At 34.0% G+C, this 27,830-nt stretch overlaps 1 protein-coding gene across 10 annotated transcripts in view; it reads right to left on the bottom strand.

Moving 5' to 3' along the window:
* The window catches only part of LOC115222392 (transmembrane protein 65-like), a 139,050-nt gene that overhangs the window by 21,395 nt on the left and 89,825 nt on the right, over positions 1-27,830 (bottom strand). For all 10 annotated transcript variants that reach the window (XR_005003029.1, XR_005003030.1, XR_003882696.2 and 7 more), the window contains exons 3-4: positions 8,948-9,015; positions 2,980-3,077 (exon numbers count right to left, since the gene is read on the bottom strand). Coding sequence is in view for 4 of the 10 variants with exons in the window: in XM_036511210.1 (XP_036367103.1) it covers positions 2,980-3,077; positions 8,948-9,015 (166 nt within the window). In the remaining 6 variants the exon portion in view is untranslated. The remainder of the gene's footprint in view (positions 1-2,979; positions 3,078-8,947; positions 9,016-27,830) is intronic.

The raw sequence follows: 27,830 nt of genomic DNA, 5'->3' as shown, positions 1-27,830 counted from the left end.
ACAAAAAAAGGCAGTAGTCAAGAAAATGAAGTTCTTTAAAGATCCTTTCAAACTGCATCAATAAAGATGAGAAAATACACAATTATAACAAAGAAAACAGTTTGCTGTTCCTAAAACACAAACTGCTCAAAGTCACTGAGCAATTTTATGAATACAGTACAGTCCTGAGAAGGTGAACAGGTGACACAGCAATGGAAATAGTGCAATGGAGAGAGCTATAAGAGCTAAGTTACAAGAAAGTATTGATTATAGCAAAGAGTAATAACAAAAAACAAAGCAAGAAGCAAAATTTCAGCCACAAAACCTAGCCGCAAGTGTAGAGCATTCTGATGTAGAAAGCATTTTCCGTATGTATCAAAAAATCTGAAACACTGGTGCACTTGCCATCAGTGTCAAAAGAAAGATGTATGGAAATATTACAATGAGAACTTGCTGAATAAAGGTTAGACTGATATAGTGGGGAATTACACTAAACCAAACCAACAAAAAGGCCATAACTTCCTTATAGTTAATAAAGCTGTTATGTAAATGAAGACAAGGAAATCAGTGAGGATATCATGGATAGCTGATGAGATTTTGAAAGTATCAAGCTATGATAGTCAAAGGGTAACGAATCGTTTTGTAATTAGGTTGTTTATGATTGGCATAATATTATCATGAACAGATACAAGCATAAAGAACACAACTTTTAGTCAAAGTGCAATAAGTGTGCAAACAACGCGGAGGATTGTCTGGCATACTGTCACAGATTCAAGACTTCCTAATGCATTAGTTACATGTCAATGGCAAAATATGTGACACTGTTTCAGTCATTCAGCCTAACCATAAATAAAACTTCCATTTCAGTAAGGCTCCAGTTAAAAATTTTCACACAAAAAAAAGAAAAAAAATGTACTAGTCCATGCAAATGGCAAAAGATCTGCTAGGAAGTGCATGTAAAATCAGAAAAATGCATGAGAATTGAGAAAAAAATGTTGACATTCATTACTTTTCATTGCAATTTTATTATAATGAAGAAAACTTGCGACAGTTACAACCATCTGGTCTTTAAGGAAAGATAAAAGTCAGGAAGATTGGAGAGAAGTCATGAAACTTTAGACAACCACCAGTCTTTCAGTATCCCAGCAATCAATTCACACTCTTCAACACATTTTGTGTGTAGCAGTATACTACTTGTTCAACTGGTGGATTTTTTATATTTATCTATTTTTGATCTCTCTCTGGACCATCTTCTGAAGTCAGTGTTTAAATATTTTGCAAGACAAGTTTTAATGCAACAAGTATTTTAACTCTTAAAACTCATAATTCATGCATCTCTATAGTGAAAGGCTACTATGGAAACAAGCACTCATTCAGAGATTCTTCCTCTTTCCACAACCTTCCAGCACATCTTCCTATATAAACTCAGATATCCATATTATTTATTAATTTGATGCATTCAATAATTTAAAAATAATATTCGTTAATGGATAATATTTAAAATTTATAACAAATTATAGACATTGCATAATATACAATTACAAATAACTAAACCGGGAATTAGAAGTTAGTGTATTATGATATCTAAATATTGCATTTTAATCTATCTCCAGTGCATGCAAAATTTTCAATGTGGCTCAAAATAATAAAACAGTATTTGAACAATCAACACATTACATTAAGATGATGGCATGTGTTTATGCTATTATTTGCTGTACTCATCTATTCAGTGAATAGGGAAGCTGGAAGGATGTTGAACTTGGAATATGAAAATGTTCTCTAGATGACATTTCAAATACTTCTTTCCCTTGAGCATTATCAAAAATATTGTTTTCCAACTGACTTCTGTTGTCAACATTTTATAAAAGAATCCATCTCATTAAGTTACACAGCACAGGCAAATAAAAAAACCTAAATATTCCATAGTATGAGTAACTTTAATGAATGGTGAATGAATGAATGTGCATGTGTGTGTGTTTGTGTGTGTAAGTATCCATAGTTACACACTATCATACATACACATTTGCTCACATACACACAAAAAGTGGTTGATTTGAGCTCACAACCTGAATATGTAGTGATACCTTTTCTCACTCAGGTACCAGAGTATTCAAAATATGTCTTACATACTGCTAACTGTAATCTGTATATTTAACCCTTTAGCATTCAGATTGCTCTGTCAAATGTAATGCTTATTTATTCATATTGTTTTGAATAAATCATGCATAATTTCGTAGCTTCGATGTTTCAATGATGTGAGTGCTTATTTTTAAAATGACAATGAAGCAAAAGTTATGAGAAATTGAATCTGGCCAGTTTGAACATAAAACAAAATATTTTGGTTGGATATGACCTTTTAAATGCTAAAGGGCCATTTATAAACATTCACAGAGAAGAACTCCACTCCATACCCCATAAGTGTTTATAGTGATGCATACACAAACATTAGCAGATACAGTGTATATACATGTGTGTGTGTGTGTGTGTGTGTGTGAGAGAGGGAGGGGGAGAGAGAGAGAGAGAGAGAGAGAGAGGAGAGAGAGAGAGAGATCTTAATTACAATGTTTAAAATCTTTAACTATTCTGATCTTGACCAAAATGCTGAGATGATATTGCTAAGAGAAATATATAGTTTTTACACTGTTAAAGTTTATTCAAGTTTCTGTGTTTCTGTCAGGGTGAAATTACAAAGAATAGCCCAAAATAGTGGTCACACTTTACAATTCCTATAACTGTGAAATTCTCTATCCTGAGGTAGCCTTAAAGTAGGAGATGCATGTACATTGTTGATTAAGAATTGTCATGCTGGAAATACAGACTTCTAATTTCCAACTCATCTGTTAGGGAAATAAACACAATTAGATTCATTCAGGATACAGATATCTTGTACCTGCTATTAGTGTTGCACATCAATATCTTAATTATCTCTTCCAGCTTCTTTTCCATTAAAACACAATGTTTAAATTTTATTTACAGATAAATGTATAATTATATGCTTACCCAATTCCTGCAACATCTGAAACCATGTTCCCAAGACCTGCAGCAGCCATTGTAGAGATACCAAGTAAGGAACCAAAAGTTGCATCAATATATTCTCCCTAAAGACAGAATTTTAAAATGTGTTATAAATGTTGTTTTATAATGAAAGAAATAACAAGAAAAATATTTGTCACTAGTCATGAAGTCTAAGATTTATAGTAGAATGGAAGTGAAGTAGTGATGTTCATTACTTTCACAAAATCTTTGATGATATAAGTGAAAGAAAGTGAAAAAAATTACAAGCTGAAACCTAAGTTTCTGATTGCTGACAGCAAGCTACAATATACCCTGTAGTTCTGATCACTAAATATTTAGAAATGTGTTGATTACTTTAAATAGGAAGTTTGTCACATTTTGTAAAGGAAGGTGATTCATTTGAATTAACACCAATACTACACTGATATTTCTTTGTGCTGATCTGGAAAGTTGAAAGGCCAAGTCGACAACAGTGACATTTTAACTCAATGCAAAAGTGAAAAAATAAACACCAGTTGACAGAAAAACTGCAATATTTCAGCAAACTCAATCTTCTAGAATTCACAACAGATTAATCAATTATCATAGTTTTCCATCCTTTGACTACCAAGATATGACAACAATTGTGTAACAGTAGCAAACAAAGCCAGTTAGTATGATCAAATATACATTCATTACAGTAGAGAAATTAATGAAATGTACATGATGGAGTTATAAATGTCAATTAATTGCTAAATGAACTATAATGTTTCCTAGAGAGACTAACATCTATGAAACACCTTTGGACTTCAATGTATAGATCAAATGAATCTTTAATCACTTAGACAAATAGCTCACAGTTGGAGGAAATTCTACACATCAATCACCCAAGTGTGATGATGGCACCTGTTTTGAATTAAATGCATTTTGCCTAAAAGTATGATACAATGTCACTGTTTGAACTCCTGATCTAGTGTTCAAAAATTAATCCACTTGAATCCTTAGTAACAACTTAATTCATTAGTAAATAATTCATTAATAAAAAGATGGTTTTAAATAATTTCTGCCAGAGAATGAACACAATTTTTGTCTATGTATCTACATAGAGAAATAGTCATTAAATCCATGGAGAGTATAAAATGAGATTTGGGAAAACGGACCAAAACAAAAGAATAATGTTCAGAATGCATTTAATTTATATAACATGTAAACATAAGCTAAGAGATAATTTGATTTATATACATTTCTACAAAAACTAATATTTTCAAACTGATTCAAAACAAAATTTCTTAATCAAATAATTTATATCTCCAAATTTCCATATTTTTGTACATGGTTTATTTATTTCTATTCCTGCTCTATAACCTCAGCTCAACTCTATGCAGACCTATAATATGCAGGTAGATAGTCAACTAAATTTGATTCACAAATCTACTTTCTTAGAGTACATACCATATCTCTGCCTGCTTGGGTTCCACATAGCATTCAGCCACATGCAGGGAAGCAGTGCAAGCATATTATATTTGCATTCATCCCACTGTCCAGTGTGTTTCTATATATTTGTAAGATTTTGTGGAAGTTACAGTATATAGATATTTAAAGATTAAATTAAATAACACTCGACAGCCAAATGAGATGAGCTGAGAAAAATTACATTTTAGAGCCTGAAAATTATTCAAAACCAACAAGTTCGCATTTGAAAATGTTTATTTTATATATAGTGTTTATATATAAGTATAAATAAACATTTATTTGAAAATAAACTCTTATTTATTAAAGAAAGCATTTTCTAAATTTATTTTGCAGTTTAACTCTTTTTTTAAAAAAAGTTAAAATAATCATGTCTGTATCATATACACCACTGAAAGCAAGTTTTCCTATATATCAGAGGCAACAAATCTCATCTTGGCAAGTTGCTGGCTATGAGTACATACCATCAATAAGGTGCAACAAAGCAAAAATGCATCAGGTGTTCTCAGTAGTCACTGCTAGGATGATTTTCATCTCCCACCAATATATAGTATTTTCAAGTACAGCATGTCCATAAGGGATGTTATCTCTAGCCAATATTGCAGTAACTCACCTTTCAACAATGTATTCATATGAAGAATGATATGCAAAGGCTATTTTAAATTAGAGTATTTTAGTTTGTATAGAACAGATTTTGAAAAAGTATTTTAGCTTGTGAAATATCTAACTATCTTCTGGTATCCTTATGCCATCATTAATATTTTATCATATAGTATGTCAGATTGACATATTAGGTCTTTCAGTCTTTAGTTATAGCTCAATATGAATATCCATTCATTTATACAATTGCTCACAGTGGTAAATATTCCTTTACTAAAACACAATCAACTCTAGATGTATTTTGAAACAATTATTTTTTTTATATTACGGCAAGTGACTTGATCTGAGATCATGTACTGAAACAAAAACAATTGTAGCATGGAAGATGCTTCTAAGCCATTTAAGAACACACAAAAAACCATTTGGTTCACTTCAACATTTAAATTCAATTCGTGTCAAAATACTTTCGTTGCTTTGAAACTGCAACCTGTTCAATGTCAGTGAACAGATAGCGGTTTGAAAGCAACAAAAATATTTTGACACGAATTGAATTTAAATGTTGAAGTGAACTTTATGGTTTTTTGTGTGTTCTTAAATGGCTTAGAAACATTTTCCATGCTGCAGTTGTATTTTCTTTTATATTTTTGTGATAAATTTGTGCCAAAGGATTTATGAGATAGAAAATAATTACTTTCCTGCTTTTCATCATGGACAGTAGCATATATTAGAACTTGAGAGATTTATATAAGAATACCATTTTCTGGAAACACTGCCTCTCCTCTGCAACAGGTTAACGGACATTAATCCATTCTTCTAAATATTTTAATTATTCTCAGTCACAGGCATAATTCCAATTTATGCTTCCTTCATCATATTAAACCTTTCTTAATTCTTAATCAATACACTATTTGCATTAAATAATAAATGAATAACAGAGATTATATATATTATTTCTAGCTATTACATGTAACTGCTATCTAAATACAAATACCCTGTCTCAGAAATGACAAAGCAACATTAAATATTGTGGTTTTAATTTTTCAAGTTGGTATCAATTCAAGAAATAAACTTTTTTTTTTACATTAGTCATAAGACTACATATGTTCTAATCAGGGCAGATTAAGGAGCTCACATTGCAAACATGTGGTTCTAGGTTCATTCCCACTGCAAAGCATCTTGGGCAAGTGTCTTCCACTATAGCCCCAGGCCAACCAATGCCTTGTGAGGGAATTTAGTAGACAGAAACTGTATGGAAGCCTGTTGTGTGTGTGTGTGTGTTATTGTGCTTGTCCTATGCCACAACTATCACTTGACAACCTGACAACTGGCTTTGGTTTGTTTACATCCCTGTAACTTAACAGTTCAATAAAAGAAATTGATAGAATAAGTACTGGGTCAATCCACTTGAGTAAAATCCTTCAAGGTGGTGCCTCAGTATAGCTGTAGTTCAATGACTGAAACAAGTAAAAAAAGAAATCAATCTCACAACCGTTAATGAAGATGGTTTTCTAACCAGTATGACTAGACAAATTAAAGATTGAAAAGCATTAAAATGAAGTGATTTTAGAAAGATAAATCTTAAAAGGATATTTCCTTTAAATATTTACCTTGGAGAAAAATATTTAATATCTAAATACATTAAATTTTGAAAATAATATTTGTTTTAGTGTTAATTGAAAAAGAAAATATTATGAAAACTATATTTATCTTTATATTTTTGCAATACATTCTTTGAATTTTAATCAATATATATATAAAATGTAATAACCTATGATGGTGTCACTCTAGTAGTCAAAATACTTTTAATGTACTTAAGATGTATTATTAGCTGAAACTTTTTAAAGTCATTTTTACAGATTTCCAATAGTAATTACAGGCAGCACTGAAAGTTATGTTTCGTATACACATACATCTGTGTAAAAAATGCAACTGAAGATAGAAAAATAGGTGATGGGCATATATGCATATTTCAAGAGTTCTTGGTCCTTCTTCTGCACTACATCCACCCCATTAACCATCCATGAACATTGCTTAAATAGCTACCAAATACAGAGGTGTAACACAATTGGATAGACCAATTTTATACAATACACACATTCTTGATAACTGGTATCATCATCATCATCGTTGTTTAACATCCATTTTCCATGCTGGCATGGGTTGGACGGTTTGACTGAGGACTGGCAAGCCAGGAGGCTGCACCAGGTTCCAATATGATTTGGTAAGGCTACTACAGCTGGATGACCTTCCTAATGCCAACACTCCAAGAGTGTAGCGGGTGCTTTTTATGTGCTACCAGCACGGGTGCCAGTCAGGAGGAACTAGCATCAGTCGCACTCAAATGGTGCATTTTATGTGCCACTGGCACAGATGCCAGTCAGGTAGCACTGGCATCAACCACAATTACGATTTCCCATGATTCAATAGGTCTTCACAAGCCTGACAATTGAAGGGTGCTTTTAAATGGGCCAGTTATGCAACACTGGCATCAGCCATGACTACAATCTCACTTGGCTTTCCAGGTGTTCTCAAGCACCGCATATCTCCAAAGGGCTCGGTCGCTTGTCATTGCCTCTGTGAGGTCAAACGTTCAAAGGTCATGCTTCACTACCTCATCCTGGGTCTTCCTGTCTTCCTGGGTCTACCTCCACCTTCAGTTCCCTCCTCTATCATCATTCATACAAAACACATTACCATACCAGCACAGTTGTCTCTCTTGCACATCACATCTGATGCTTCTTAGGACACTTACATTCTGTCATGTATGTCATGTAACACTGACATTACACATCCAGCAGAGCATACTAGCTTCATTTCTTTCAAGCCTATGCATATCCGCAGCAGTCAGAACCCATGTTTTACTGCCATGTAGCATGGTTGTTCACACACAGGCATCATACAGTCTACCTTTCACTGAGTGAGAGGCCCTTTATTACCAGCAGAGGTAGGAGCTTTCTGAACTTTGCCCAGGTTACTCTTATTCTAGCAGCTACACTCTCAAAGCATCCACCTCCACTACAGACTTGGTCACCTAGGTAATGGAAGCTATCAACTACTTTTAGTTTTTTCCCCTGGCATGTGATGAAATATGCTTTCTGTACATCTTTGGTATTTATTGTACCTGTGCATCACCACACACAAAAACTATCTTCTCAGTTAACCTTCCTTTGATATTGCTGCACCTCTTATGTGTTCATAGCTTACACCAGAGACATCTTATGGAGCTTCTACCTATGTCTTTTCTACAGATTGAGCAGGGCCATCTACCTAAAGGGATTTGTAATTTATCTGCCTTCCTACTTACTAAGATTTTGGTTTTTACTATGTTAACTCTAAGCCCCTTCAGTTCTAGACCTTGCTTCCACACCTGGTAGGGAGACTGTGCTTTGTTATGAAACAATAATATGCACCAAGTATAATAAAGGCTTGTAAGTTAATACTGTGCCCCATCTGTGTTAGCAGTGGGATTAAACTACTTTTTAAAATTATTTTTACCTATTTTTTTTTTATCTATTGATCGCCCTGTTTACATACATAAATTCGCATGAGAAATGTAACTTTCAGTGCTGGTGATAATTTCTACAGAAATAACGTTGAAAAGTGATTTAATCACACTGCTAACACAGTTCATAATACAACAATATTCCAACTAATTCAATAAAAAGGATTCTGAAACTAGAAAGTATAATTTTTTTTACTTTATTTCTTCACATTTCATTGTGTAAATATTGAGAAATTATACATAACATTTTGATTTATGATGTAAAACAACTTGTTCTTACAAGGCTTGCTTCATATAAGAATCACTGAAGGCAATATTGAAAGAAAGAAATGAAAATATTTGCAGCAAACTGGAATAGAGATAACAAAATGCTGCTTTCAAAGCATCATCCATAGTACTCACCGCAACTATCATTAAAACATTGTCCAAGAATCCAAAGCCAACAAATGGAAGAGCATTGTGTATAAATACTGAAAATATAAATGGAGTAGAATATAAAATTTTACACATCTTTAACCTGATTAGCTCAACAAAATATAATAGTTTCATTAATTGTTAGAAAATGTGCAGACATGGCTGTGTGGTAAGAAGTTTGCTTCCCAACCACGTTTCCAGATTCAGTCCCACAGCATGGTAGCTTGGGCAAGTGTCTTCTATTATAGCCCTTTGGCCAACCAAAGCCTTGTGAGTGGATTTGGTAGATGGAAATTGAAAGAGTCTGTGTATGTGTATGTTTATTTGTGGCTGCTTAAGTATATTTTAACAGGCAAAAATAGAGGTATGTTGCCTATAAACAAAACAGTGTTTTTGAGGCGCATCAGCTGATTTTAGGAAAATAAAATATGGTAAGCACTACTGAAACCATTACTCACTTACTTATAGATATTAAACAAACACCATAGTAAATGTCTAAAAGTTATGTTGTTATTACTGGTTTGTATTAACATTAAGCATTTTTCTCTAATATATTCATTGCTTGTTCAGAATCTAACATCAAAAACATTATTTATACGACACATAAAAACAGTACAAAAAAAAATTATGCCAGCATATTTACTCCTCAATCCTTTGCACATACCATTCAAGATCCTCTCCCTCTCTTTTACAATGTCACATTCTGACATTTTCATTCTCTCTATCTCGCTCTTTCTCATCTGTTAGTTCTTGCTCTTATCTTTTATCAGTGGTTTCATTTTAGTTGTTTTATACTCGATGTATCTCTCACACACATCTCTTGCTCCTTGCTTCTTCTATTTTCCTCTCTCTCTCTCATATATATATATATATATATATATATATATATCTCACAACATATTCCAGTTAAAACTGCCCATCAGTTTTTTTTTTTTTTTCATTTTTATTTATAGCATACATAACATCAAAACTGAAATTAAAAACGCAATATGCCAGATAAGAAGAACCAAACAAATGCTCCATCATAGTCTTAGTTGTAATGATTAAAGATTGAAGAACAAACCCAATAAATACCATAAAAATTTAGAAAATAATAAAGTAAACAAGTTGCAAAAACCAGTTTAGGGGGAAAATAATGTTGCATTACCAAAGACTGAATCTCTGGTTTGACTTTTACCATATTTTCAGGAATGCACACAAAATATTGTAGGTAAGGTATATTAACCATCTCAGCCAGAAAGAATAGTACAAAGACTAAATTAATGTGAAATGTCTAAACCAGGAATAAAAATTCACATCACAAATATGGTTTTCTAGGAACTTACTACAACCCTAAAACATAAATGCAAAGTAAATAATATAACAGCACAATGAAGAAAAGAAGTGCTGCTATAGAGTTCTGGCCAATCCATTAGGCTGTATTTTGTAATCGATTATGCACCGTCACTGAATACTCACTCTCAGAAGATAGAAAATAAAAAGTCTACACATCTTGTAGTACATAAAAATCACATATGGCAAGCACCAATCATGACAGCATCTCCTCTGCATTTGCTTCACCTGTTTTGTTTTTTAATGTTTTTTGTTGTTTTTTTTTACTACCATGTGCTTCTTTTGTTTCTGAATTATCCATCACGCCTCTAATTCATCCTCTTTCTGACTACCTACATTTGGCACACAGATGCATGTATTTATGATAAAGGAGCACAGTTTATATCAATTGTTCTTTTTTTATTTCTATTCCTAAGTATATACTTATTTAACAAGTATAAGGAATTCAAAAAGTACATACAATTTAACAAGTTTCCCAGATTAGCAGTGGTACATATTGCATCAATCCCAAAATGAGTAAATTTAAATCAAACTGCTTTTAAAAAGAAATTTGGAACCAATGGTCAATGGTTGGTGCCTAACTATTGGTCCCCCAAACTATTTAGAACAGTGACTCTCAATCGAGGTCCATATGTCCCTTGGGGGTCGCTATAAGGTTTTTTGTTAAAATTTATGAGCAATAAATTGTTTATACTACAACTGCATAACACCAAGTATTTTAACAATTTTTGAAATACAATTCCTAATGATACTTAATAATAAAAATACAATAGGATTTTTTAAACTTCAAATGACAATAAGGGTCCACCAATAAAAAATGGTTTAGAACCACTGATTTAAAAGAAATAATTTCATAACAAAACAAAATGATAATAATCCTTTCTACTGGAGGCACAAGGTCTCGAATTTGGTGGAAGGGGCCTAGTCAATTTTATTGACCCCAGTGTTTCACTGGTACTTAATTTATCAACCTTGGAAGGATGAAAGGCGAAGTCGACCTCGGTGGAATTTGAACTCAGAAAGTAAACAGATGAAATATCGCTAAGCATTTTGCCCAGCGTGATAACAATTGTTTGGCTCACTGCCAAACAAAATAATGATATATACTGTGCTAACATAAAGACTAAATGCACCTTATATATTGCTCAGCTAGTCAGCCGCCAATACTGTATTCACTACATTCACAAACATTATATGTGTGTGTCTATATATTATATATATTATGCAAGATGTATAGTAGAAATGTGAGAAACTTAAAGTAATTGTAAATGAAGTAAAAATTCAACTGGAAAAATGAACTGGATATTCTTAATGAAGGTTTTAAAATGACAAAGAAAAAAAATTGTAATAGGCAGTTTCAACATTGAAAGGTATAACAATGATCTTTAACAGTTTCATTCATTAAATAAACTCCAATGTCAATGTGCTAGAAGGAATTCAGTAGGTGTAGCAATCAAATTTATTGTTTCCTAAAAGGTTTGTTGACACATTTGCACAAAAATGTTGTAATTTTGTATGATTTGTGTCCCATATTTGTTTTGTTGCATTCTAGCAGTTGTGTGTATATGCATCTACACACACAATGTAATATATATACAGATTGATACACTTATACAGGTAAATAGAAACACTGCATTATTGTCAGTTCTTCTGAAAGACATCTATGTAATTTATTTTTAACAATCAAATAACTGATGAAAAAAAAAATTATTCTTTTATAAACTAGCAAGAATTCAGGTAAAGTGTTTTGAGTCATAATAAAAATCAACAATAGGTTAATTGAAGTGTAATAGAGGTGAGTTTCTGGATATTATGACTAGTATTAAATCCATTATGAGGTTTCTTAGAAATTCACTCGAGAAGTTTTTTGCTTTTCTTTCTAACAGCATGCATCTTTGTGTATTCTCTCTTAGTTAACTTTATTTACACCTATAACATTAAATGTATGTAGATGGATGAATAACTGCTCTATAGAATCCCTTTAAATACATAAGAATCCCTTTAAATACATTAATAAATTAGAGTTCAATTAGTCTGTATGTTATGGAACTGAATATAAATCTATAATCTTTCCAGCACTGTATGATTTAAAGAATGGGGAAAACTGCATTCACTGAATACAAAAAGAACATTGCACTAGATTATGATTTATTTCCTTTGACCTAGTTTTCAAATTCCACTATCATCACTACCATTCTTCTCCCTCTCTATTTGTCCAAAACCTTTGATGTGTGTGTTCCAATCTCAAGCTCTATTTCACTATGTGACAGAAAGTATAAATTAACTCATTAACATTTAAAGTGGCCATATCCAACCAAAATATTCTACCTGTTTTATTTTTAAACCAATTAGATTAGGCCTATCACACCTACCTACAATGTCATTCTAAAACTAGAACAATCACATCATTGAAATCTCAAAGCTACAAGATAATCCATGAGTCATTAAAAACAATGTGAATAAATAGGCATTATATTTGACAGAGTAATCTGAAAGGCAAAGGGTTAAATAGAGACTACAGAAGGAAGAAAATCAGTTTGTCACATGCATTTTGTCACCATTGGACCAGTTCTCTCTTCCTCTTCTATTTTTATTCTACTATACCAGAGAGAGGGAGAGAGAGAGAGATGAGAGAGAGGAGGAGTAGAGAGAGAGAGAGAGACTGATATAACTACATCATGTCAAGTTCCTGTCTTTCTACATTGTTTCTCTTCACCAACAGAAGGAAATTTGGTTGTTATTTCCAAAGTAAATGTTATACAAATCATCCCAGTGATATGGTTTTGTGAGTATTTCTTCAGAAATTTCTGAATACAAAGCAGACAGTCATACACACAGTTCACACATACACACACACAAAAGATATGAATGGGTTTAAGGATGAAGAACAAAATGAAGTATTTAAGAACATCATAAAACCTTATTGACTTGAATGATACCATCAGTAATTTATTCTGCAAACATTTTTATTTTCTTAACAAGAAGTCATAAGATGCTGATGTTTTGATGTCTGAATTTGTATGGCATAGATTAATTAAGTACAACCACTACTCTTGCATGGAGAAACCATCTATCTTAGTATCTGCTTGAGGGAACACATCAGTTCCGTTCAGTAAGCTGATAAAGTACTTGTCAATGCTTATCAGCAGTTATAACACTAAGCTGTAACATCTTACAGTGTCTATACACACTGAAGATAATCTACATTTTTCAGAACATAGTGTGATGAGGCAAGTTACAAACCTCAATGAATCCCCCATATGTCTCATGTTGAACTGTTAATCTTTACACGTTTTCTCTCCCTCCATATTTTTGCTTTTGGTTCTCTCTCTCCATTTTTTCCTCTCAAAGAGTATAGGCTCAAAACATCAAAAACTTCTTCCCAAGTGTCAAACTAATACACCTTCTTGCTGTTCCCTCATCTGTCTGTCTTTTGCTTTCTGTAAATTTGAACTATATATATATATATATATATATATATATATGCTGGGTAAATTTGAAGGTGGACAAGTTTTATCGCTCTTAACAGAATATACCATAAATATACACACACACACATATACATTCATGAATAACACACACATACATAAACATGCCACAGGTTAGAGAGACTTTTTGAGGAAGGGATTTATGGCTAGACACCTTTCCTATTGCCAAACTTTTGCTCACATTTTCTAAAATAGGAATATATATATACACAGAGGGTGCCAAGTAAGTGAAAACAAAATACAAGAGCACTCAGAGTGCAAACCTCCACCAAAGCAACACCTACGTCCTCAATGATTAGCCAGAGATGATTTTTAAAATGAGAATATCTGAAACAACTTGACTGCACTCACAAACGAGAATAATAAAAATGAACCTAACAGCTCTCAAAAGTCAAGTAAAAAAATTCTGAAAAATAATCCAGAATTTTTGTCTGGTACCAGATCAATCCCAAAATCTAACCAGTTCCTGTCAGTCATAAGGCCAAATATCCCTGAAAGTTTCATCTGAATCCATCCAGCGGTTCTTGTGATATCTTGTCCATGGACAAACACAACTGAAAACAATACCTCTGCCTTTGCTACGGTGGAGGTAATTAAGAACAGATACCAAACACACAAAACAAAATATTTCCAGAAAACGACTTACATATTTTAACTAGATACATCCATAAAACATGTAATTCAACAACCCCAGCCTTACTCTGAACCTAACTAGCAAAGATCACAATACTCCCAGAAATATGGTATACATATTTAACTAGATACATCACACTGTATATATGGTTTTTTTGAACTAGGAGCAGTATTTTTGGTAGGGATGTTACCAGTTTCTTTCCAAGAGGGTTCATCTACCACTGACTTCCACTTGGCCCCAAACTTTAACCTGTAGTTCAATGAACGGTCTGCATGCAGCAGTGCACCTCTCCTAGGCAATGGCATTGGCAGGCCACCAAAACCAGGTTGATAGTAGCCATTAAGTTTTAAATATAAGGTAGAATTGTTTTAATAGCTTTTTACCCTACATATTTGAAGGAAACTCAACAATCAGGGGTCAAATTTTAACAGGTAGCAGGGTTATATCCAACAGCTGTAGGATACATAACTCAGAGTACAGTGAAACATATACATTTCCCTGGCCCTTTCCACTACATCCTTGGGAACCTTCTCTCACTCTCTTGCCAGTGATATAGGAAGTGAGAGCTGAGAAAGTGTGGGTGATCAATCCACTCTCACTATAATCTGAGTCCAGTGCAAACTCCTTGGAAAAACAAACAGGTGATGGAACTTTCACTGCAGTGGTAAGCATATCATATGCACATGCAAAAATAAATCCCATCACTTCCATAGTTTATTCATTGATGGAGGCACATGGGAGATTTGATGTGGGCAAGAACGATTGATTCTCAGGCCACCTACATGACTGCAGATGTATGGTTACCAATAGATTTTGTGAATGAAAACATAGGTTTGGTTGTTTTATATGTTTTTAACTCCACCACAAAGAAACAAACAGGCTGTGAAAATCTTGAACTATAGATCAAGTTGCTAATTTCATTCACAATGACAAGCACAATAATTTCTTCACTAGTATTTTAAACACCTTGCCAGACAAAACCATTTGCAAATCTATTCTAAAATATTTTCACTATCAATCATATTTGTCTCATATCTAATTAATTCTTTTACAGTGTTTAGTTTCTACAAATCCTTTTAATCTAATTTGCAAAAGATATATATTTGTTACTTGAAGATAGTGAATAGCATTTTTGATAAGACAGCTTTATTTTATAAAAAAAATTTTTTTTAGCCTCGATTGCCACACTAACTACCAGCTTCACTTGTTTTGTTACATTCTTAGCCTCATTCACCATATTAAACCTTTAACCTCACTTGCTATGCTATTCCGATCTCAATAACCATAGTTACTTGCACATTACAAATTCATCTCAATACCAGGCTTAAAAGATAGGAATGCAATTAAGTATTGGATTGAAATAGAAAATGAGCCTATTTCTAAAGATCTAAAACTTAATATTTCATTTACATTACCATTAGATAGTCAGTGAAGCAATAATAGATAATTAGCAAAAGCAAGAGTTTTGAATAATTTGTGGTTTTCTTGATTATCAACTGTTATTTTGATTATTAAATATAAATTGTTTAAGATTTCTTTATTGAGAAAGATTTTGAATAATTTAAATTACAAATAACAGCCAATAGTAATTTTTAGATGTTAAACTACATATACACACTGACATGTCCACACATATTGCAACATTTTATTGTATCTTGGGAGGGTCATTATGCCATAAATAAACAGAGTTATAGAGTAGATTTGAAGTAGAGAGGACACGTCATTAATAAGGTCACAAATGGCAATGGAAGATCCCTGGTAAATGTAGCTGACTAAGCAAACAATCAGTTAATTAACTAATTGACTAATAAAAGAAGTAAAACAGAACCAGTGCATGTGTTTATTATTGACATGATGCTCCTCCAAAGTTATAACAAATTTTGTTTCAACAAACACATTCACATCAAGAACCTTGCAAACCAAATGCAAAAGTGAAATATCGGTTTCAAATTTTGGCACAAGGCCAGCAATTTTGGGGGAGGGGTAATTTGGTAACATTGACCCCAGTACTAATGATTCTGCCAGCTTGTGACCTTAAATACAAAAAATGAAATTATCCACCATAAATTATTTAAAACACACAAACACTCACGCATCAGTACAAAGGGACATATGTAAAAAATTCCAGCCAATATCTTTCCAGCATTGACCCTATCAACCATTAACTACAAACACACAAACCACAAGTCCTATCTCTCTGTGTGTGACACATTTTCTGTTTAATCCATATATACACTCCTGATTATGCTTTACAATCCAGCTTCTTTTTGAAATGTGATCTCTGCATATTCACAATCTACTCTCAACAAGTCACCTCACTTGCTTCAATGCTGGTAACAATTGATACCAATAATTCTGGCTCTAGTACCTTCTTTGGCATCGTTTCTACACAATTTTTCTTACAATTAGCAATCCTCACACAGTGGCCACAGATGAATACAGTTTGCTATTCTGAACGGTCTAACTCAATATCTTTATCTACTCCCATCACTTGCCAACACTTCAACTCTCCAAACAGCAAAAAGCTTCTGATGGAGGAAGGGCATTTGATCTGCTAAAAAATAGTCTCTCAACTCTCAAATCACACTGACCTTTTAAAACTTGAAGGATACATTGGATAATGTATTCTTAAATGCACTATGCATGTAGAACAGACAGGACAGTCATACCTAGAATGCATTTGATTATAGGTGTGCTTGTTCAGGAGTAACCTAGGGCTGAAGAACTTTGACATTTTTTTATCACCTCCAGGTCTAATATACTCTGCAACCTACAAATGGTTTGACCAAGAAATGGTTCATTTAATCTTATTAAACTCTGCTAACTTGTCACAACTTCACCAATTCTATGATAACTACATTTGGTAGCAAACGTGAGCTGGCATTCACAAGAAATGTGTGGGTGAAGATGGAAACCATTCTTGAAATAATAAATGAGTTAAAATGATTAAAGCAGGATATGGGAGGTGACAAGAAGAGAAACAAGATATGTAGCTGGTTATTTTGAAGTAGTAGAAGCCATTTTGATAGCAATATGAAAGCTAGAGAGAAGAATCAGCATCTGTGCACTAGTAGTTGTAGAGTATTGGTGAGATACAAGTAGGTTGGATACTAACTTATGCAAGACAGTTCATAATATTAAATGATTTAGCTTCCACACTAAAGTGAGATTGCATGCATGAACCAAGAGGAATTATGTATATCGAAAATGAAGATTTAGAGAGAGAGAGGTGATTTAGGTGCTCCCAATGCAGACTGAGACAGTTAAAAGAAGTAGTGGTTGGAGGTCTTTGAGAAGTAGAAGAGACAACAGATGAGCAAAGATTTAAATGAGTGGAAGACTATGGCACTTTATTGTGACACCAACACCTGAAATCATGTTTTACTGGTCTGAATGTCTTTCTTTGCCTTGCGCTTGTCATTTGCAATTCAGATTACCAGAGTTGAGCTGTCTTTGCAATAGTATCAATGTTAGTTTTAAGATAGTTCTTTGATATTTTATCATGAAGTAAACAGAATCCTTGGATTCTATATTTTAACTTAAAAGAAGAGAAGGCATTTATAGTGAGAGAATAGAAAATAAATGAAACAAGGGAGACAGAGGGAGAAATGAACAGAGGAAGAACATGGTACAATAATTGCAGGGATAAATATAAAATAAAGGTATAGGAAACTTGAATAGAGATACATAAGAGTTGAAGACAAGAATGAAATTTAGTAAACTAAGGAGTTGATGATAGAGGGTGAGGATGATAGGTTAGTCAACACAAGATTTTAGTTGAGATTAAAGATTAGTTATTTAGACAAGATATCTCAAAGAGGTTGAAGCAATATAAAACCAAAACAGAATTGTAAAAAGACAGATTAATAAGAGTGGGCATACTGATGCTGCTTACTTAGAAACAATAAAGCAATAGCAAATTTTATATAAACAGGGTTTAAGATATACAATTATAGAACAATTAATTACTAGAACTCACTATAGGAAGTTACTATTACTAATTGATAGGATTTTACCTACCACTAAAATACCTCTAAAATTACTATCAGGAAACCATTGGATGCTTTCATCCATCACTTGGACAGCAAGCTCTTTTACCTCCCACATTAAAACTATACATTCTGATCCTTAAGAGGATCTCTACCAGCTTCGTTGAATCCTCCCATCAACCATTCCTCAACCAAAATGGCCCTGTAAACAACATAACTGATAATAGAGCCACATGTTTCACTTCCACCTATTTTGCACAAACAAAACTCCTCCCCAAATTTCTTTCTCCATCTATTTGTTCCACAGCCAGATACATACAATTGCCAAATGTGGAAACTTCTAATCACCTCACCCAGCAAACTGACCTGTCTTTAGTGTTCTTTTCATTAACTTCAAACAATGCACTTCTATCTTTGCCAAACTCTTAATCCTTCTCTAAATGGATATATTCCAATTCACACAATCATTTCAAAATTTCTCATTCTCAAGAAAAATAACTTCTGACAATGCTAACTCATTTCCAGCCTGATACCACCTCCAAACTTCCTTCTTTGTGACTAGCATGGTTCCTATAGAAACGGATCTGCTAAAAACATGCTCTTCAGCAAAAGTAAAGATATTACAACTCCTGATGTAAGCAAAACTGCTTCTGACATGCAAACTTTCTAATGAAGGTGCCCACTCGTAGGCCAGAACCTGTCAAGCTACTTTGTCACAATCCATCAGTATGTGTAATGACAGGACTGAGTCCCATTTTATCAACTCAGTTGCATCAGGTTTAGTTATATCTCTCACCCATTTCCTTTTGTATAACAATGTTTTACTGTTGCATCAAATTACACTCCTTAAATTTCCATCTACTTATGTCCTATATGTAATCAATCCAGACTCAAACTGCTTTCATGAAAACAAAACTCAAAAATATTCTCCCATGTAAATATAACAGATTTCTTCAGCAGTACAGTGATACAAATGCAACACTTATCAGTGGAATAGTCCAGCACTACACCTCCCAAAACATAAACAACAGACAACTAAAGTTCAAGTGATTACAAATAATTAATCTCTTAATCTGTATCCCTTGTGGTATTCTTATTTATTTAACATTATTAAAACTGCATCTTGTCTCAAGGATTACATATGCTATTCAGGGCCAGAAATTTCTTTAGCTGTGATCAGTTTCAAGCTCTAGAAATCCTTGGATGTGATCTACATTTCAGTACTGATGACTAAAAAAGAAAAAAGACTTAGATGGAAAAGCTTCACACACACATACGTGCACACACATCTACAAACACAAGCTTAAAAGGAATAGCTTCCTGCTTTTTCTGCTACTACTACAATGACGTCTAACTTTGCCAGCGGCCTACATCTTCACCTTCCACACTTGATCCTCACAATACTTATCTCAACTGTATATCACACTTTGGATCCTGGTAAAACTCTTTACAACACCCTGGTCTATAGCTTACTAGGATTTCTTCTCTGCCTGCCTTGGTTCTTGTAGTTGCTTATCCCCCAGATGAGGCCTATGAATAAAAACATTCCATCCATGACCATCTTACTTTATCTAAGGAGCCCTTCATTTAAAATGGTAAATGTAGTTTGAGAGAGATTTAACAGCTATTTCTAACAGGTTGAGATTGCTTGTTGCCCGGGTTTTACTTACAAAAGTTCCAACAGAACATTATCTTCTGTTGTCTGCGGGGAAACTAATAAATTCAGGGACACTATCCCCTTAGTTAAACAGCATGTATTCACAAAAAAAAAAATAGGGAAATAGATTAAAAATTAACACTATGAAGAGAAATATAACACATTTCAAATTATCTCATTAACTCTTTTGATACTAACCCAACTGAGACTGCCCTTGGATTTCATGAAACAAACTTTCCGTTTTAAAGTGATCTAATTTAAATTTTCCTATCAGGTGTTAATTTATGTTCCAAACACCATACCTATTTTACTAAAATCTTCATTATATTCAAAATTGATTGAAACAAAGGCAATGCATTTAAACAGAAGTGTGGTAACAAAAGAATTAATAAAAACTTTATATGAAGCATGTTGTAAGGAGCTTATATTTTTGCATTAATGAAATCAGATATTGTTTTGCTGATAAACATAACTCTCCTGAGAGTAAGTCATTCAGGAATTTTGCTTATCGTTCAAATGAAATGCGTCTTGTTAAGGCAGCTGAAAATGTGAATGGATAAGTAGTCAGTTCAATAGTGTGCTGTTCTCTACATTATGGCAGAAAGCTAAAGAGTGGATAGCAGCTCAAATTGCTGGGTGCCATATGAACCAGTGAAAAACTAAAACTGTCACCTATTGAATGAGAAACCATTACACATTTAATGGTATATAAATCAGTACATGTCATATATAACATGGCATGCAGTAATGGATTAAAATGTTTTTAGCTCAGGTGAAAAGAGGCAATTGTTTCAGGGTAAATATAGTGTCAGCCAATTTATCTGTTTTCATCAACAGACAAGTAAACATTTGATACATTCTCTCTTGTCTTAGAATCAATGACTCATGTAAACTATATTGTGGCAGTATATCAGGCAGTTTCTGAAGGTGAAAATATTTTATTTGCTGTTTAAAATTCCACAAAGGAGGAAACTTTACCAGTAGATTTCACTTTCATTTTTTTATTTTATTAATATACTAATATTAATTCGTATGAGACCACTTCAAAAGTGGGGCTTTTGCTCTGTTTTTCAATACTAAATTTTATTGTTTACTCACAAAAGAATATTTTATATGCAGGAAAGCCAAAATAAATGATTGTAATTTGCTGACCTCTAATCTAGTAGACCCTAAGGAATATACAGATATAGTTTTGTTTTTTGTTGGTTTTTTTTTTTGGTTTTTTGTCGATATTCTTCAATCTAATTTTCAGATGTGAAGGAGCCAGCTTACTAATTCCAATAAATCTAGGAAAATGTTTTACCTATTTTGTAATGTATTTCCTAACTTCTTATGAAGGGGTAACCCAAAAGAAACCAGAATTTGGCAATATCATTTTATTCACTTAGTTTTACATATTTACACTTTTATCATCTTCAAAGTATTCTCCATTTGAAACAATGCATCAGTCCAGATGTGTTTTCCACAGTTCAAAGCAGTCCTAGAATTCTTGTGAAGTAATACCTTTTAATGTCTCTGTCATTTTTTTTTCTTCTCCTCTTCCACATCTGCAAAACGTTTTCCTTTAAGGACTTTTTCATTTGGAGGAACAAAAAAAAAAAGTCACAAGGAGCAAGACTAGGTGAATAGGGAGGGTGCCATTTTTGGTCAAAAACTGTCTCACACTCAAAGGGGTGTGCAAAGATGCATTGTCGTAATGAAACCACCACTCTCCACTTTGTTACAGGCAGGTGCATTTTTGTCTTGTGTCTCACAAATGCTTCAGAACTGCCAAGAAAAATGTCTGGTTAACAGTTTGACCAAGAGGAACAAATTGTGTGTAGAAAATTCCTTTTGCATCAATGAAACAAATCAACATTGTCTTGACATTGGACTTCATTTGACGCTCTGGGGGGGGGGGCGTGGTGACATTGAATGCTTGCTTTGACTTGATTGCTACTCCATTTCTGGATCATAGCCATAGCACCAGCTTTCACCATCAGGGATGACCTTCGAAAAATGGTTTCAATCAACTTCCAACTGTTCTTTCAGTTCATGACACACATTCAGTTGTGACTACTTTTGATCTTTCATAAACAAGTGAGGCACAGATTTTGTTGCAACTCTTTTCATTCGCAATTCCTCACTCAAAATTCATTGGCAAGAGCTCCAGGACACACCAGTCATATCAACAAGCTCATCAATTGTTCGGCGATGGTCTTCCAAGATAATTAATGAATTTTCATGATGTTTTCATTAATTCGAGAGGTCAACAGTAGCTCTGAATGAGGTTGGTCTTCAAGCGACAAGTGATCACTCCTAAAGAGTAAAAACCACTCATAAACTTGTGTTTTTGTTCATGGCAGCATCCTTGTAAGCTGTATGAAGCAGGAGAACTATTTTGACAGCCATTTTCCCTGGCAGAAAACAGAATTTCATGAAAACATGCTGTCATTTCATTTCAGCCAATGCAAAAATTGACAAACAGAAGCACTGCAGAACAAAAACACACCACATGACACTACAACTCCACGCAACAATGCCAATCAGTAGACTGATGCCTGAAGGTCACATCAAGTAACTTCTAGCAGTGGAAGCCTGAACTACAACAAGCTTGTCCCACAGAGAAAGTTTCCGGTTACTTATGACTACCCCCTCGTGTATCCCCGTTATGAAAATATACTTTAATTCTTCTTCAGTTCCTCATATGCGCTCTTCATTGCCCCTAAATTCAAATTAATAATTTGCAAATGTTTATCCCTATAATGGTTAATCTTAATACTGGATTAAACACTACTGGTTCTACACACAACAACCGAGATGAATTGTGCAAAAATTAACGTTGCTGAAAGATTGAAATAATAGTACTTCCTTCAGAAATGATTGGATTTATTCTGAATTGGTTTTCTAAATATTTCTTGTTAGATTGTGAAAACATTAATATAACAAATTATCACCTGCATTCTCTTTGTAATTTGATTAAATAGCATAGAATTTATTATTAAACATCTTCTTGTTTCCAAACTTAACATTTTCTCTTTTGTTATAAACCTTATGATTTTTGGTTAATCAGATCATACCATATTAATATTGATTCATATTGGTTTCTACAAGAGAACTTATTAGATTATTCATTGTTCAATAACACTATATGCATACACAATGGATAAGGTTAGAAAATTTGATAATGTTCATAACTAATGCTGGAACAAGTTACATTGAAGGAGTTTGTTTAACATTTCTATTATCCATACATGTTTGATTTATTTTAGTCTTAAGATTATCAAAAACACACGTAGGAATATTATTTTCAATGATTTAAAGTGATTTCCCTGATTAACAATTTCTTTTGCATATGAGAATAAGGAGCAGTATCCTATGTTTTCTATGCTATCACAGATTTCTGGGAAGGTGACATTCAGTTGGAAATTCAATACAGAGAGTCTGGCAAAGAAGTTTCTATGCAGTCACTCACCTGCAAGAAATAGTCAGACCTCTCTCAAACCACATCTACCTTCTTTAGTAAAAGCGACCTTAGATAATATAGTCTTTGAGATACAAAAACACACAGTCATTGCTAGAATGCCTTCAGACATAGGGCTAACCTGGTTGAATAAACAACAACAAAAAAAACAATGTAGGTATTACCAAATGAAGCATTCATTCCACTATTCTGACCTAACAAGAAAGTTATGCCATGAGAAATAATGAACACTTGAAGGAGAATATATTATCACAGCAGTTGTTTTTCACTTGGGTGAAATAATGAAGTTGCAACTAAAACTAGTTTGTAGTAGCTTATTTGTTAACAAGAGAAGAAAAGCAATTTATTGATAAATGAAATCTTGCAACAGCTGAAGAAGTAAAATATATCTATTTAAGAATATTAGTCTTTCTGCAAGAACAGTAACACAGACAAGTCAAAGACATTAGGAAAGAATGTTCCATGCCAATTAAACAATAAAGCATAAGATTTCCAGTGGTTTTCTCTGGCTCTTATTCAATTAAAAGACAACTGACAATTTTATGTTGCCATATAAGTGCAGGCATGGCTTCCTAATTACATTGCTTCCTAATTTTATGGGTTTCAGTCCCATTGCATAGCACTGGAAAGTGTCTTATACTATAGCCCTAGGCTAACTAAAACCCTGTGATTGGATTTGGTAGATAGAAACTGAAAGGAGCCAAAGCAGTGCTCCAGCATGGTCACAGTCAAATGACTGAAACAAGTAAAAGAATTATATATATATATATGTATATATATACCAGCTTCACATAGAAGCCCCAGCCCATCCGCAGTGCCTTGGATCGCAGAACAGCCTGCTGTGCTTATCTTGGATCGTAGGGCAACCTGCTGTGCTTGAAGAGACCTATTGAGTCAAGTACATCAACATCAAAAAATCAAATGGAAATTGTAACAGTGATATCTGTGCCGGTGGCATGTAAAAAGCACCATCTGAACATGGTCGATGCCAGCGCCGCCTTGACTGGCTTCTGTGCAGGTGGCACGTAAAAAGCACCAACTGATCGTGGTCGTTGCTAGCCTCCCCTGGCACATAAAAAGCCCCCACTACACTCACGGAGTGGTTGGCGTTAGGAAAGGCATCCAGCTGTAGAAACACTGCCAGATCAGATTGGAGCCTGGTGCAGCCTCCTGGCTTCCCAGACCCTGGTCAAAACGTCCAACCCATGCTAGCATGGAAAACGGACATTAAACGATGATGATGAATATATATGTGTGTGTGTGTGTGTGTGTGTGTGTGTGTGTGTGTGGTGGGAGGTACTGTCTCCTTGTCTAGTCATCACGTGATAGTTGTAAGCAAGTCTCACCATCATACAAGCAGCTTCCTTCATTTCCAATCTTCAATGAAAACATGTCTGGTCATGGGGAAATACTACCTTACTTCAAAATGGATGACACCTCATCAAATTCCATATGATCCAGACAAGCATGGAAAGTGCATGTTAAAAGAATGATGATGATTGATCCTTTAGAGAAACAATCTGTTTGCATGGAAATGCATAGGCACTTATGATGACATTTCCCATGAGGTGGAGAAGTGCAAACATTGATAAATACAATCTCATTTGGAAACATCTAAAGTGTAATACAACTAATAGAAGCAAAAACATTTGTAATACAGGCAAAGTTTTCATTAAACAAATCTACAATTCTTACAACAGCACAGGCGGTACAAAACCTATAGTTTCACAGCATTCTTCTTTAACAAACATTTACTATAAAGTACTTAGATCTGTGATGTGTGAAAGGAGTCATGTCATGAATTTTATTTGATTGCATATACTCAATCATTCAAGCATTTGTGGAAGAAATAGAAGCTGAATATAGTAATTTGCTCCACCACACTGCTATAAGATGACTTAGTGGCAGTAAATTTATCAGAAGATTTTTTTAAACTTTGGATGGATATTGACGTTTTTTGAATGAGAAAACTCATGCTCAGCCACTTCTTGAAAAGAGCAAATGAATGTGAAAATGAACATTCTAAGCTGACAGAATGGTACATCTTAATAAATTCAATCTTAAATTTAGGTGACAAGGCATGTCTGAGTTTATATGCAAACATTACTTTGCAGTGAAAGATAGTCAATACATACACACACATGTATATGTATGTATATATATATATATATATATATTTATTAACACTCCAGTCTGATAATAAATAACTTAAAACACTTTCTCTGTTGTGACAAATACAACTAAGAAGCTGTTTCTTCATTTCCTTTTGAATTCATTCTAAACAGTCTCGCTAGTCTGAAGCTAGAGTAAAACACCATTTTCTCAATCATGGTGAAAATGTGAAAGTACTAAGAATCCTTCAAACTCCATTTAACTGTATAAATGAGGAACTTAAATCAGACCAAAAACTAAAAGCTATTAACCTGCAGTGGAGTTAAAAGACAAATAATAAAAGCAAAAATTTTATTGACTTTTATAAATGTGTCTCAGACAAAAGATACATTTCTTTAAAATCCTTTGCTTGGGAATGAGCTTTAGCAATTGGCAAAACTTACCATTGGTGTTGTTTTAATGTCCATTTTACCATACTTACATGGGTCAGAGGGATCCATATAGATTGTCTATAGCTGGATGGCCTTCCTGTTGCCAACTCTCATCTGTTTCCATTATCATCATCATCGTTTAACGTCTGCTTTCCATGCTGGCATGGGTTGGACGATTTGACTGAGGACTGGCGAACCAGATGGCTGCACCAGGCTCCAATCTGATCTGGTAGAGTTTCTACAGCTGGATGCCCTTCCTAATGCCAACCACTCTGAGAGTGTAGTGGGTGCTTTTATGTGCCACCAGCATGAGGGCAAGTCAGGCGGTACTGGAAACAACCATGCTAAAATGGTGTTTTTTACATGCCACCTGCTCAGGAGCCAGTCCAGCAGCACTGGCAATGACCTTGCTCAGATATTTTTTCATGTGCCACTGGCACAAGTGCCAGTAAAGCAATGCTGGTAACAATCACGCTCAAATGGTGTTTTTTACGCACCGCTGGCATGGAAGCCAGTCAGCTGCTCTGGCAATGACCACGCTCGGATGGTGCTCTTAGCGCTCCACTAGCACGAATGCCAGTCATGGAATTTGATTTCGATTTCCAAGAAAGGTAATATCTCTCCATGGCCAGACATGTTTTTGCAGAGTATTGAAAATTAATGATACTGCTTGCATGACAGTAACATACATTTACAGTTATCTCACGATGTTAAGAAAAGGTGATACAAAGACACACACACACTGGGCTTCTTCCAGCTTCCATTTACCAAACCCACTCACAAGACTTTAGTCAGCCCAGGGCTACAATAGAAGACACGTGCCCAAGATACCATACAATGGATTGAACCTGAAACCATGTGGTTGGAAAGTCATGACTGAGCTAACTTCAGAGAGGAAATATATTAAATCCATTTATAAGTCAGTGTCAGTTTTGAATATGAAGCTACAAAAGTTGAACCACAATTTGCAAGATTTTGTGAAGAAAACTGTTTTCATTACTTTGATAACACACAGAATTTTATGTAGGAATATACTACTGAAAACATTAAAATATTTGGGGGAACAAAAAAACAGGCTGTTTCATAAACCTTCAGCAATTGTTGGGTTTTTTAATTTTTTTCCTTGGCTATAAAAACAGTTCCATTCTACTCCCTCACTAAAAGGCTTTGCCAACCATGTAAAGATGAAGAGGTCATAAGGACTATTCATTTATTTCATATTGCAACTTGTGAAAAATAGCAGGTATCCAATGGGCAAATTACTAGTTCACTGCTTTTCTGACAACAAAAGTTACAAAGGATTGTCAATAACTGTGCAAAACAAATATTGCAGAGGACTTTATTCAAAGAACACCAGTTTTCTTATTGCCATTTCTACAAATCTTTCACTGATACACATTGGTAGAGCTAACAAGCATACAAGACAAGCTTCAGAAGTCCCCATCAGATAAATTTCTATCATAATGTGTTGGTTAATGCAAGAGTCACTTATCTATGGTATCAGAGAGTTTCATAGACTCAGAACTACATAGTTGTAGCATAGGGGTAGAGAAACTTTTTAGTGCAGTGGGCAAACATTTCCAAAGAAAAAGGTCCTTGGGTGGATCACAAGTTCTAACTCTTATATCTGTGTAAAGTTTGTATATATCTATGTATAATTCGATACACATTAATAAAAATAAGTTTAACATTAAACTAACATGTAACATCTTCATTAACGCCACCACTGAATTTATGACATTTATATTACTTACGAGGTATTCTA

Source organism: Octopus sinensis, linkage group LG19, assembly GCF_006345805.1.
Source record: "Octopus sinensis linkage group LG19, ASM634580v1, whole genome shotgun sequence".
Classification (NCBI taxonomy): Eukaryota; Metazoa; Mollusca; class Cephalopoda; order Octopoda; family Octopodidae; genus Octopus; species Octopus sinensis.
The sequence above is the reverse complement of the archived record's forward strand: the minus strand, read 5'-3'. Positions and strand labels throughout refer to the sequence as shown.